This window comes from Chlamydotis macqueenii, chromosome 3, assembly GCF_036417535.1.
Source record: "Chlamydotis macqueenii isolate bChlMac1 chromosome 3, bChlMac1.mat, whole genome shotgun sequence".
NCBI classification, from domain to species: domain Eukaryota; kingdom Metazoa; phylum Chordata; class Aves; order Otidiformes; family Otididae; genus Chlamydotis; species Chlamydotis macqueenii.
This window is the reverse complement of record NC_141558.1, coordinates 82,390,419-82,404,535: the sequence shown is the minus strand read 5'-3', so window position 1 is coordinate 82,404,535 and position 14,117 is coordinate 82,390,419. Positions and strand designations below refer to the sequence as shown.

General features: G+C 36.4%; 1 protein-coding gene across 2 annotated transcripts in view; it reads left to right on the top strand.

The window, feature by feature from the left end:
- Positions 1–14,117, top strand: part of SRBD1 (S1 RNA binding domain 1) — a 130,377-nt gene that overhangs the window by 61,421 nt on the left and 54,839 nt on the right. For both annotated transcript variants that reach the window (XM_086745502.1, XM_086745501.1), the window contains exon 17: positions 1,603–1,694. In XM_086745502.1, the coding sequence (XP_086601628.1) occupies positions 1,603–1,694 (92 nt within the window). The remainder of the gene's footprint in view (positions 1–1,602; positions 1,695–14,117) is intronic.

Below are 14,117 nucleotides of genomic sequence, written 5' to 3'. Positions count from 1 at the left end.
AGGGTCTTGTGATGTGACCGTATTTCTGAACTCCGTTATGAGACTGTTTTCTCAATGTCCTCTATAGTGAAGGAATACCTGTAACACCGAATCTTTTTAAAAGATCATGTAAATAGTTTCATTTTCACTTGCTTCGTTCTGCTGATCTGAGCAATTTTTTGCTCTGTTAAACTGGTTGTTTGAATGAGCCTGGAATTATACTAATACAAAAGATACAGGACTTTATTCTCTGTATTTTTTGAAAGATCCAGTCTGTCTGTAATACTGAATGTTCTTTTGAGTTTTGAGTAACTATAAAATCTGACTTGTGTGCACAGCACTCTACAAAATTCCAGTTTTGATTGCCGAGCAGGGTGGGATTTGTGAAAACAACAGTAAGAAATTCTTACATTTTCATATCTGCATTTTACACTACTTACTGTTAACGTGCTTGGAACATTGAATGGGAATATGTTTTATCTCTGAGCTATTATCCAGCTTTTTCTAAAGGGAGAGGCTTCTAGGTATTAGTTTCTTTATTTAAAAATTTCACCTAGTAAATGTTGTTAAAAGGAAAATTTATAGTCTAATTTTAAAACACTATAAAGCAAAGTTATGATTTTTATTTAAGGTCTAGTTCTTAAAGATTGTGGTTTCTCTCCTTATGGTGAAGATAAGCTTATTCTAAGAGTGGAATTAGTAAAAGTAAAAATAGTTCTGAAACTGATAGTATTCCTCTCCAATGTAGCTGTGCAATGCCTTAATTATCAACCTGAAATTCAAGTTCTGTTGAAGTTATTTGAAGAAATACACTGTTGATTCAGTGGTGTCAAAATTTCACGGCTGAAAATAAACTTACACTGTGAATACCTGAATGCAGTTTTCTCTTCAGTGGAACTAGAGCACTCGACGTTTTTTTAATAATGTGTTATCATGGAACTTGGTGAGTTTATCTTCGTTACTGAAGGAGTTTGAGGTGTGCAATAGATACATGAACTATAGTTTAAATTACTGAAGACGTGCAGTCTGTGTTTTTCTTTGGGGATGGCAGTGAGAGCAGGGAGGAGACGATATTTAATGCCGCTGAGAAGCAAGCTGCAGCTCTGGCATGGTCTTTGTTGAGCTGGGGTTTTTTCTCAGTATTTTAGGGCAGCTAGCTTTAGACCGTGTGTGAGCACACACATGACTTGGGTTCACGTAATAGTTTAATTGATGTTAGACTTCAGAATCTAGGTGTTTTTAATGAAATCGTCAAGTAGGTTTGTGTTTTGTTTATGGAAGCTGGTTTGCCTATTTACTTCTGGCAACGCTTGTTTCTTATGATTGTTTTCTCCGTTGTAAGATTACGACAGGGGCTGATACCATGCACAATGTGTATTTATAATAGGGCCAGAATTGAAAAAGAATGGATGTTGCAGATCAGGGATGGGTGTTTTGGCTTAAATGCAGATCTTTTCCTTCGTCTGTACTGTCTTACTTTTATAAGTATTCAGTTGATTCAAAATGTTTTCAAAACATGAGGCTTTAAAAAAATCTAAATATTAAATCATGTCACTTGCAAAGTCTTTCAGTTGTGTTGTTCAATTGTGTAGTGTTTTGATTGTTTGCCACTTTATTTTTCAGCATTGTTAGTGAAGCAGGAGCATCTATCTACAGCGTCAGTCCAGAAGCGGCCAAGGAAATGCCAGACCTAGACCCTAACCTAAGAAGTGCAGGTATGAAGTGTATTTCATTTTATCACTATTTCAATGTGGAGCTCAAGTCTCAGTTCTCAGACTGTATTGTTTATAATATTAAGTATAATAACAGTCAAAAGTGTAAAAAGTGAAGGTTTTGGATGTTTTGGTTCTAAAATGTAATTCTTCTATCATTTTACATTTGAAGTCCTAGGTATGCAAATCAATGACATCATCTTCTACTAAGGCCTGTGATGTAAAGGTCCTTGTGGCTGTATTCCTTCAACAGGCTGATACAAGAGAACTTATAGCGATTAATATAACCGATGAATTGCATAAACTTTCAGTTGAACATGTCCATGCTCACAAGAGCTAGACCTTCCCTCTCTTCTCCTGTCCCTTTTTTCTACACAGATGTCTTTAACAATAATTAAACATTTCAAGGGCTAGGAAAAAAAAAAAGTAAGAATATAACTGATAATTTGAAGGTGTACATTCATTGTGATCATTTGGAAGTATTCATGGAGCTGAATATAGGCCTCAATAAATACTATTTAGTTTTAGTTTTTAAAAATTATCTACTTCAACATAAATGTCACTAAGGTATAATAGAGCCCAAGTTTTTAGAAATGTACAAGTGTAGCCACTGTTATAATTTTCAGTGTTTGGTTAAAGAGTAGTTTTTAAAGATCAAAATCCTAGCAGCTTTGGTGTCCAAATTCTACTAATGGATGTCGTTTACTGGGAGACAGCTGTGAGGACAGGTTTAAGATTCTTTTAGATTACTTCATTTGTGTATTTTATTTGTGTGTCTTTTTGTATTTGTTCTTATCTGCCTCAGGCTTTTTTCTTGATTTTTCTGCAACTATGCATAATCAAATATAGTATATCTGAAAATGCAGTAACATTCATGTATAAATCTTTTTTTAGTCAAAATTATACTGTTCTTAATTTTAACGTTACTGTAGCAGGTTATTGGCCTGGAAATCCTTAGGAAGGTGTTCAAGTAGATCAGCAGAAAACAGTTCTGAATTTACATGGTATTTTGGGGATACAACTTTCTAGAATTCCCCATGTTCCCCTTTCCTCTTATTTCCACAAAAGGGAAAAAGAGATTTGTGTTAACTCAGTGTTTCAAGAGAGTGTTTTTACGGGAATATTCTTCAAATGTCTGTATCAGCCCTTCTCTATGCAGGACAGGCCTCTAGCTTCTTTCTGCTTGGCTCTTTCCTTCCTGCCTGTGAACAGACTGTATTGTGATTATTTCTTTGCTGGGCCACAGAGGTTTTGAATGTGTCATGGTATGGCCAGAGCAAATATTAGGCATGTGACATTTCTGTATTTGTGACAGATGCCACTAACTTTCCCTTGGGCCAAAGTTTTTAATGTTGCTGATACATTAAATGTGGGCTTAGAGTTGATATAAATGAACAGAAAAACAGTGAAAAGGAGGAACTCTAATTATTAGCAATATACTTTTCCAGATGTAAATTATTTTTCTTTTTTCTGAAGTTAATTTTTGAACACTTCGGACACTTTTATTTACTGTTGTATTACGAATTTTATTTTCATTTACTGTATTTGATGTACATGATCAATTTCAGTATTAATTATCTAGAGTTCATAATTTCTCCATTATTACTAGGAATTGCTTCAGGCGTAACTTAAGTGCTGTTGCATCTGATTTGAAAAGCATCAGCAATTTTAATGTGCTGCAGCAGTAAGTACCACAGAGTGGATAAAAATTGAAAAAGGATAGGATAGAAAGGGAAAAATAATTGCTAAATTCCATCCATGTTGGCTGTTATGGAACTGACAGCTAGAAGTATATTTACTACAATAGTCTTTCTAGAAGTTTGAAACTTTCTTCTTGACATCTTTTGGTCTCAATTTGTAATTAGCTGCACAGAAGCTGTGGACATTTTTTTAAAGCTGAACGTGAAAATGTGACATAACATTAGAGGGAAACATTAATGTTTTGGGGTTTTTTTTGCAAACTTTTTTCTTGACTAGCTTTTACTTTTGTACTTTTGATTTTCCTTTAATTTACAGCAAATAGAAAAGTGACATGATGTCAAAGCTGACTTGCTTTTTATTTTAATTGTTGTGTTACATCATGTCAAGTTCTGTGCTTACATGATAGCATTTTGTACATTAAAGGAAGCTGACAGCTGCATGATGAAGTGTGACATTTATAGTTAAAAGGTACAACTGATGTGAGATATCTGTGATCTTAACACAGTTTGCCACTTTAACATTTTCCTCAATACAAACTTTATAGAGGGATTTTGAGTTTTTTTAATTACGCAGATAGGACTATGTTTGTCAGTCAGGTATATAAATGTAAAATATTAAACAGTGCATATTATGAGAACTTACTTTCACATCTTGTGATATGATCTCTGTCATATTTGAGGTGCTGTTTAGCAACTACTTGTAGTAAGTTTTCACTTCATACAGAGAAATAAAGACATCAATCCTGATAGAAATCTTACCTTGTTAATTTTGTCTTGGCTGAGTGTTGTATACAGGAGGAAAAACAGTGACCTTTAGCATTTCTTGGGGGTGCTAATTAAAGATATTAATTAAACCAAGAACTCGACTAGGTTGTCTGGGTTTTGTTGCTTTTTTTTTTTTCTATTTGAGCTGTCTTTGAAGGTCATGGATGACATTGGTTTGTAATAAATGATTGAGAAAGATCTCATTATAAGCTAATGATGTATGTATAAACTATAGTGGAAAGTCTTTATAGTAATCCATACAGCACTTTTAGCCAAAATTGCACTCTCTTGGAAAAAAAATAAAAATGCTTATTTCTTAAACTATTTGCTGGTATCTACAGTGCAGAGAATAGAACAGGATCTCTCTAACTTTAGAACTGTCCTCCAGAGATGGCTGCCTTCTTTCTGACACTAGGTAATATCAGATCCTAATATAAATTCTTTACATTGAACCAAGTTCTTTAAAATTTTTATAGCACCAAATCTGGATATTTCATGAAAGTGCAGAAGCTTCTGTACTGCTACTCCAATTCCTATAAAATCTTGTGGAGTGGGAGTCAACTAAGTAGATAGTAAAGAACTTGATGAAACCTAGTTAGTTGTGTTTGAGTAGAGTGAGAAGGTATATATCCTCTTCTGACAGTCATTGTCATTGCTCATTAATGAGCAGAACAGCTATTTCTCAGCCTCACAGACTTAAGAGATAAGAGGCTTATAGGCCAGAGCAATAAAAGGATTTCCTACTTGATAGGCTGAGGAAGTTCAGCTGCAGCAGATTAGGAGGGTTCTGACTAGAGAACAAGCCACTGGAGATCAGTAACGGGTTTTTGGATGAATTTGCGATAGGGTTGCAGCCAGACAGAAAGGAGAATGCAAGGCTCCCTTGAATTCTCCTTCCCAAAAGCTATGCCTAAGGACAGACTGAAGATTTAGGGTGGGAATTTTTTTAGGGGAGAGTGGACACTGTAAAAATGGTGCTTAGCAAGCTGGAACTGTTGGTCACCTTTGTGAAGCTGATTCATATGTGTTTCCTCAAGGCTTTGTGACTGCGTGTTCTAGGGTTAGTGGAACAGCAATGAGGGAGGTGCGAGGCTGGGTGAGTGACTGCAGTTCTCTTTCTGCCCCAGCACGTGTCCTCTGGCTGCCCTCTTAAGAAGTCAAATGTTTAATTTGGTGGAGTTTTCATATAGCCATCAAAATCATATCTAAGTTGGCTGTCCTGTTATTTTGTTGGTGGGGTTTTTGGTGTGTGGTGGTTTTTTTTGGTTTTTTAAATTTTTTTTTCCCTGAGCTGCCATCAGTGTAACACTTAATATTTTTCATATATAACCTTTGATTAGCTTTTATTCATGGCAAGTTCAAGTAGGAGTTTTTCACTGTAACTTGTCCATAAGGTCTTCTGGATTAGTCTAGGTCTCAGTGGTTGAGACTTGCTCATGCCTTTTTTTAACGGAAGACCTGGATGCAAGTTTCCGTTGGAAGCAGTTTTAAGTACTGTGCTTAGTGAACTATTACTTTGACTTGCAAGTTTCCCACTAATCCTCCTTGCCATTACTTGTCTTTCATTATCAGAGCATTTGAGAAAACTGTCTTGATGTGGTATTTTTTGCATGAGTACAAGAAAAAAAGTTAAACTCAGTGGTGACAAGCATTCCTCCCTTAAACTGACGGACTCTGTGACAGTGTCACCCTGTTTTTGGTTGCTGTCACTGGGCCTGTGAACTGTGGAATTAAACAGTTTTTCAAAGGTTACAATTTTATTTGTTTTACCTCCATCCTGTCCTATAGAGTTTTGCTCAAGGGTTTATTTTGTTGTGCAGAACCTGTATTCCTAATAAAAATTAGGCTTTTGGAATGAGAAATAAAATGAGTCTGTGCAGGTGTCAGTGCATACACACTGCCATGATTTCTGCTTTTTTTTTCTCTGATAGCATTTCTCCACCTCTGCAATTCCTTGTTGTTGCAAATGCTTGTTGCCTTGAACAAGTTTTGCTAGACAAAATGGGAAGACTGTGGAGGGACAGGTGAACTATGTAGAAAGTGTAAGCACATATGACTCATGTTGGACTGACACACAGAAATATGGAATTTATGTACTTCCTGGATGTCTGGAAACTTTTTAAGTATGGTCAGCTAGTGGTGGTTTCGTGGTTGTCCTTAGTACAAGGAAGATGCACCAATTGTTTGGCATGTGCTCACATCAGAGTTTTTTTCCTTCTGCTGCCTCTCCACCGCTTGAAGTGGATACCATGATGAAGTGAATGTTGCTTAATAACTCTAGGAACCAGAGGAAGCTGTGAATTCCAGTGAAACAGTGGCCTGATGGTGGAGAATCGCTATGAGGCAGTAGTCATGCTGGGATTTTACACTAGTTTCAATATATATTCAGTTATATTAAATGAGAAATGCCTTCATTTCATTAAATTGATGAATTACTTTTCATTTTGAGATGACTACTCTAACAAATAAGCAATCTCTTCTTTTTTTTTTTCACTATTTAAAAAGCAAAATATAAGCCTAATGCGCTTCATTGCATCGATTTCTAAAAATGCAGACAAACCTGAAGAAATAGAATTCTTTAAACACAGGATGAAAAGGGGGTTATGGCTTTTCAGACATAGTGTTTGTGTAATCACTTGTTAGAGGAGATCTCACGCTAAGCCTCACTGATTTATTTCCATACCTTAATGCAATCATATGCATTTAGTTTTTAATTTGCAATTCTATGTTCAGATGCTGAAACAAGAGCAACATACTTGGGCTTATCTAATGCAGCAACTCCAAGAAATGCTCATTTTCCTCTCAGATATAAAGAGCCTAGAGTCTTCAAGACGATATCGTTGTGTCACCCAGTTAGGAAAGCAACGAATGTAGATAAAATATTCCCTAAAGTTACTTTTTTGCAAAGATTTGGAATACTAACAGGGCAAGCATCTGTGTTGTGCTGCATGTGCAGGTATGATCCAGTATAGAAAATGTGCTGCTTCTAGAGGATGATTTCTGAGGATAAAGAAGAATCTGAGAGAGCAAAAGGTCACACAGCATAGCTTGCCTTAGCATTGTCAAATCCCATCTGCTTGTCTTCTCTCCACAGGGCAGAAAACATTGGATTATTGTACACTCAAAGTTCAGCACACCACTTGCACTTTTTCTTGCAAAAGAAAGCCTTATAGGCTTTGGTGGCTTGTTAGGACTTAAAGGCTGTCATGCTACAGGGTTTTATTCCCTGGGGTGCTGTTAAAGATAGAGACATACAGTTCAGAGCTGTCATACTGGCCAGCAAGTAGAAGGTAGAGATTGGAAAAAAATGTAATTTCTTTTGACTTTATCTTAAGGAAAGTAAAACAATTTGACGATTAGATGTGTGGGACTTAGTGCCTTGATGTCTACTTCAGCTAATTTCTTCATCTTCTTAAAAGAGCACTACTCCCCTTTGGCTAATCAGGAGAGAAGGTCATTTTTCAAAAACTTTATTGGACAGAAGTCTTATGGTTAAACCATTTGCCCCGCTTTCTAAGTTGAAGCTTCCTTCTACAGCTAATCATAGGGGATTGGTGCAAGTTCCACAAGTTTTCAGAAAGTGTTAAAGGAAAATAAGCACTGAATTCTTATGCATTAAAACATGTTGCCAGCCCATTTAGTTGGGTTATGTACAATTACAGCAGTACAAAATGAAATTGTATCATCTTTCATCTGCTGTATTCTGTAGCATTTAAGAATTAGTTTAATTACACTGTTGGAAGCAAAAAGATGCAGTGATTAGAAACAAAATGGATGGTGAACAGCAGTAAAAGGAACAAACTCCTCTTTACTTTCTTTCCCCATAGGATCCAGTTCCTACTAATGAGCAGAAGCTCATCTCGAGGTGTGGGCTAGGCTCTACAGTTTAAACAGAAGTTATAGGGAATCTGTGTATGACTTTAAGAAACAGTCCCTAGCTGTAGATTGTCTGGAAATGACTGGGCCTCCTACAATTGTGCATGAACATGTGTACTTGTCTCAGGATTTTGAGAGAGAGAAAAATGGGCTTGAATTGCCCCAAAATGGTGGCATAATGCTGAATGGGTTGTTACACAAGTGTTAGCGATGTTTGTAGTCTTTGCTTTCTTGTTGTTCTAGACAAGAATCTAACGTTTTACAGTCTGTGATGGTATGTAGTAATTAAAATCCTGCTTATTGGCACTGTATATCCTCTGAAGCCGTACAGTGTAGTAGTAGGCTGGAGTAGAGGAGTTTGATCTGCAAGGTCAAGACCCACATAGATTCCCCTAGGCTTCTGCTTTGCTACAGAAATAAAATAGGAGATTATTTTGAGCCAGGTGAAAACTCTTCTGTCTGACTGGTTTGGATCAGTGTTTTCTCTATACTGAGAGATGTGTGTGCGCGTTTATAGCTTGTAACTGAGCATCATTCTCTGTGCACATGTTAATGTTTGCAACTGATGTGTAATCTTTGTGTGCTTTGTGGAAAGATGTGATGTTCACCTTGCCTTCCTCTCATTTACCCATTTCTCATATCCCAGATGGATCTGAGTTCAGCAGATGCACTTGGCATTTTATTTACAGAGCATCATTTTCTGTGCTTCTGAACAAACTGAAAATACCACATCACTTCTGTCTAAAAGTGATCTCCAGAAGCAGAGCACTAATCCAGGCTCTGTTGAAGCCAATTTCCCTTAGCATCTAAAAGTTATGAAAATTATTTACTTCCCTCTCTCTGGATGTAAACTCTGTGTCTGTGTATTTTCCTTAGAAGGCTTTGTTGCCGCTTTGAAGCACAGAGCCAGAAGAACAATGAGTACAAGGATGCTCTTCACTTTGAGGAGTTTTGGTTTGCTTTTAATATAGCAGTATGATGCGTTACTCACCAAGGCTGCTTTTCTTACTATAGGCATAGGAAAGGACATTCTGGTCATTTACAAAAGGTTAATTTTTGTTGGTGATAAAAATGAATAACTTTTCTAAGTACAGAACTTCAACTAATTTTTTATTTTAGTAGTAAGATTAGTCAATGGCATGGTGATGCAGTTAAAATTAGTACCAGTGGTCTGCATGTGAAAAGCATACTGATGATGTCTACCTTTTAGACTGAGCAGATGGGGGAAGATTTTTCTGAATTTATACCGTCCTGTGAGACTAACTCATTTCTGTAACAGAAAAATCACATCAGGCTTCAATTAAATAGTTACATGTCTCCTACCTCACCTCAAATAAAAAAGTGCTACTATCCTGTTATACAGAAATTACTAATACTTGAGAAAAGTGTTTTTGAGAGTGTGTTTCTAAGAAAAAATATTGACTTTAAAAAGCTGCACTGTGATTCACTTGTCGAGGTTTTCTCTTTATATGTATTTCTTACTTCCCTTTTGTATTCAAGCCATCTCTTTTAAAGATTTTTGTAGTAAATAAATAGAACATTGTCATTCATTATTTCATTAATCTTAGGCAAATAACAGGTTATCAGTTTTATGGAGTTAAAAGTAAACTAAAATGTAACCTTTTTAAAACAAAAACCTGCTCACTTGCCACAGAAGAATTTTGGATGAAATGCAGCTGTTGAACAGTTGCTTAAAATAAATTGCATACTTTAAACCCACCAAGAAGATATATGAGGATTCAAAACTGTGTCACAAATCCTGACCTACTGAGAAAGAATGCTTAATGAAAAGACTACTGTACGTTTCACTGTATCCTTTGGAAGGAGGGTGAAATTCAGGTCAACAGGATAGAAAGCTTCCAGGACTCAGGAAACCTGAACAATCGATCACAGAGTAAACATTATTGCAGATACTTATGGAGAGTAATTGATCTTGAACACAATAATAGGCTTTATAAAAGAATTTAAATAAGTTGTAATGCTTCCATATCTACCGTGGTATGACATATTGACAGTAATTACCTATGCATTTGTGAGTTAGTCTGTGATTACCTTAATGTATTATTATTTTATTCATTGTCATTGAAGTTTCAACCCAGACTTTTAAGGTGCAAAGGTTAATTTAAAATAGGAGGGAGGATGAGTTACTAGGATGTTATAGAAGCATGTCTCAGCAAGAACAAAATATTGAGATTTTATAATAAAAATACAGAATGTTCTCCTTTATGACAAAATTGAGGTTGAACTAATCATAGCCTAATAGCTTGTGGTTGCCATGTGTTTTTGTAAAACAGTTGTAAAACTGCCTGCTGTCTTCACATCTGTCAGCTTCACATTGTTTTAAAACACAAACAAATGCTCCCATTCATGTGAAGTAGCTAAACTGTGTCACAATTATTGACTGGGACATGTTTTTGTCTTTATATAAAGACTTGTGTATTTGGAGGAAGAAATGCCATCATCTTGGACTTCTGGATGAACTTTTTTTCTGCTTGCAATGGCAAGCAACATTTGAATGTCACTGTAACTGAGAGAAATAGAAATTTTTTTCTTCTTCCACCCGTAATCATTCCTGGCAGTCGCTCACACTGCGTTTGGCAGAAATTTCTATATTCATTTTCACTCTTTCCTTATCTACTACCATTAAGCTTTTGCTTTATGATGTGGCTCTTACATAGAGCAATGCAAAAGGAGAACATTTTAATATGTGATTGTCTGAACACAGAAGTTGGCAGACTGCCTGAAGCAGGCATGCTACTTGAAACTATTTATTTATAAAACTTTGTTTTGCACTCTACAGGATTTCTAGCTGCTCTTGCACCCTAAATAGCGTGCATGTCTGATAAGGGCCATAATTGCTGCTTTAGATCTGTACCATTACTGAAGGGAGGCAGGTAGCCTAATTAAGAGGTTTGCACTATTTTTAGGGCTGACAGCTGACATGGCCCTTGTATAGATACCATCTAGAGAAATAGTTGGAAGCCTGCTTTATTGGTTTTGCCTCTCACTGTTGAGAGTGGGCACTTTTTACAGTCTTTAGTCTGAAAAGATTTAGCCTGAAAACTATTATCAGTATTCCAGAGTAGAAACTCTGGCCTTTCTAATACCAGTGAAAAATTATAACACTTCATATAGAAAGTACTAGGAAAAACAAAGCTACGTGATATGTATGATGAAAATAGTCTTAATTTTAAATTTGTCCGTTTGGAATTAAGAGAGATTTATCTTTTTAAGATAGGAATAGCTGCATAATTAAGTATGTTTTCGGGTTCTTGAGGGCACATCTGCTCATTAGCCATTAGAAAACAACATTTTAATGCAACTTATTATTTTCTATGAAGATTAGTGACTGAGACTGACATGAGCTGTGCAAGCAACTCTTACAGAGGCTTTTTGCCCACCACACTGTCATTGCAATAATATTTAACTGTCTGGTGGGTTTGTGTTGTCAAACAACCAAAGCATGGAGTGAATAGACACCACCAAACAGTTAAATTGCCTTCTTACAAAATGGCAGAAAATGCCTTAGTGACAAGACAAGATTTCAGTAAGTATGCTTACTGTAACCTTCTTTATTTCTTATTGCACTTGGAGGCAAAGTTCATCTACGTTAAAGTCAGAGGACCACCTAGACCATCCTGACCCCATAAGCTTTAAAATTTTATGTGGATTTACTGCATGTCAGTACAAATGTTACTGTCATTCCAAGTACTGCAATAATGTTTTGTTCTTAATTGACAACTTGAAGCTTTGGGTCTATCGGGTCTATCAGGTATATCATTCTTGTGGTGGTTTTCTAATAGAGGGCCATGTCATCCATATTGAATAGGGTTTTTTTTTTTCACATTTTACTTAGACTAGCATATTTTTAAGAATGACATCTCAAACATCTCATGTTTGGCCCTGCTGATTACTTTTGAGAGATTTTATTTTCTGTTTTTGCCCTGCATGCCATCATACAACTTATTTCGTATTTGCTTAAGCAAAAGTGAGGCATGCCTTCACTCCTCTAGAAGTGAGAATGCATTACCTGTTTCACTGTCAGTCTTGTAAAAATGCATAGTTTCTAGCCATTCCTAAATTGTACTCTAGGCATATAAACAATTATTTTAGGCAATACCTGTATTAGTGTAAAATCGTTTAATATAAAAAAATCTTTTGAAATGTATTGATTTAATTTTTAAGGGGAAAATCTAAGACCATCAGGTTTTACTGTCTCTAGCTGGTCCAGACCAGACCTTGCACTTCTGTAGAGCCCTCATGATTTCAGTAAGACTGCTTGTATTGTCAGAGCCCAGCCACATGGATCAAATTGCCAGAGCGGAGACTCGTTGCCCCCTAAAAAGATCTATCTATTGTAGTATGTTAGTATTGTAACAAAGGAAAAGTGGTTTTACCAGTACAAAAGACAGTAGATGCTAATCTCGAGTGAATTTGTGCCTAGACAGAATATAGGCAATGCTTCCCTATTATCCTCTCTTTTAGTTCTGAATTTGGAAAGTTCAGGAGTAAAATTGCAGCTTTAGTGGGAATTCTGCAGGTCAGCTATCCTGCCGGCATGGCCGTAGGAGCTGCATCCCTTCAGCCATATAACTGACTGTTAGTTGATCTTCGCGCTTCGATATTGTAACTATTAGGCATGGTCCAGGAAAGCACTTAAATGCATGTGTAACTTTATGCATGTGAATAGTTTTGCTGGTTCCGGTGGGAATACCAACATGCATCTGTGCTGAAGTGCTTTGCTGGATCAGGTCCTACACCTCTGCTGGAAGTCTCCTAGGGATATGATGGCATTGTCAACCTAGCTATTATGACAAGAAGAGTCTAAATTTTTCTTTTTAATTGAGGGTTCCCATGAGAAGGTTATGCTTGGAAAATTCCTGTATCAATCTATCCATGTAGTAGTCTATTTTTAAGAGATGCAATGAAAGAAGATGTGGATAGAGAGAGATACTTGCCCTCAGCTTATCTAAAATGTAACTTTTGAAATGTGTTTTGCCATTAGGTGAAACTAAAAGAAAATTATCAAAAATGTTGTATAGCTATTAAACAAGTTGAGTTTAAGAAAGCTTGCTGAAAGACAAGCGTAGTACCTATACATAGACATAAATGTATTCAGAAAAAAACCATAGTTTTAAAGGTTTCCTGTTTTGGATCAATACTTTAATTGGTGTTTTGTTCCACTTGGGTTTCTTAGGTGACTAGTGATATGTACCACTAGTGTTTCAAAGTAATTAATGTGAATTATTGTTATAAGCAAGCATTTCTGTAGTAAGCTATACTTGTGTAAGCAATAACCGATGTACTTAAATTAGTTAACCTTTTGTGATTTTTTTTTTTTTTTTTTTTTTTTTTTTTCCCTTTCGTGACAAGAAGGCGTGTGTGATGGGCTTTGAATTCAGGACTTCTCTATCACAGAGGCAGACGGATCAGATATCACCAGCACAATGCTTTCTGAGCCTAGCTAGCAAACTGCCATTGTCAGCATATGTTAAAATGGATAATAAAGGATATGAAAAGTCTTGCATGACCGAGCAGTGAACTTTGTGTTAACTGTGCATTTAGCAGTGCAGATCTTTAAAAGTGAAATCTCTAATGCTGTATTTAATCTATAAACTTTGCATCTGTGGTTTGAGAAGCCTGCATAGCTAACAAATAAGTGTTAGATCTATCTACTGTTTTGACTTCAAGTACCAATGTATAGTAAAGTTCTTTTCTAAAATGCTATGAAGTCTTTAATACTCGGCAGTAATGGTTGTTGCTCTTTAAGTTAGGGCTGCAATAGGAATAAAGGGGCTGGAGTACCTTTCATACAAGGAGAAATAGAGAGAGCTGTGACTGTTCAGCCTGGAGGAGACTTGAGGGGATCTTAAGAATGTGTAGAAATGCCTGATGGGAGGGCATGAAGAAGAGAGAGAGCTAGACTCTTCTCAGTAGTCCCACTGGCAGGACAAGAAGCAATGGGTACAAATTGTAACAAAGGAAACTCCATCTGAACACAGGAAAACACTTATTTACTGTGAGGCTGATCTAACACTGGAAAGGATTGCCCAGGCAGGTTGTGGAGTCTCCATCCATGGAGATA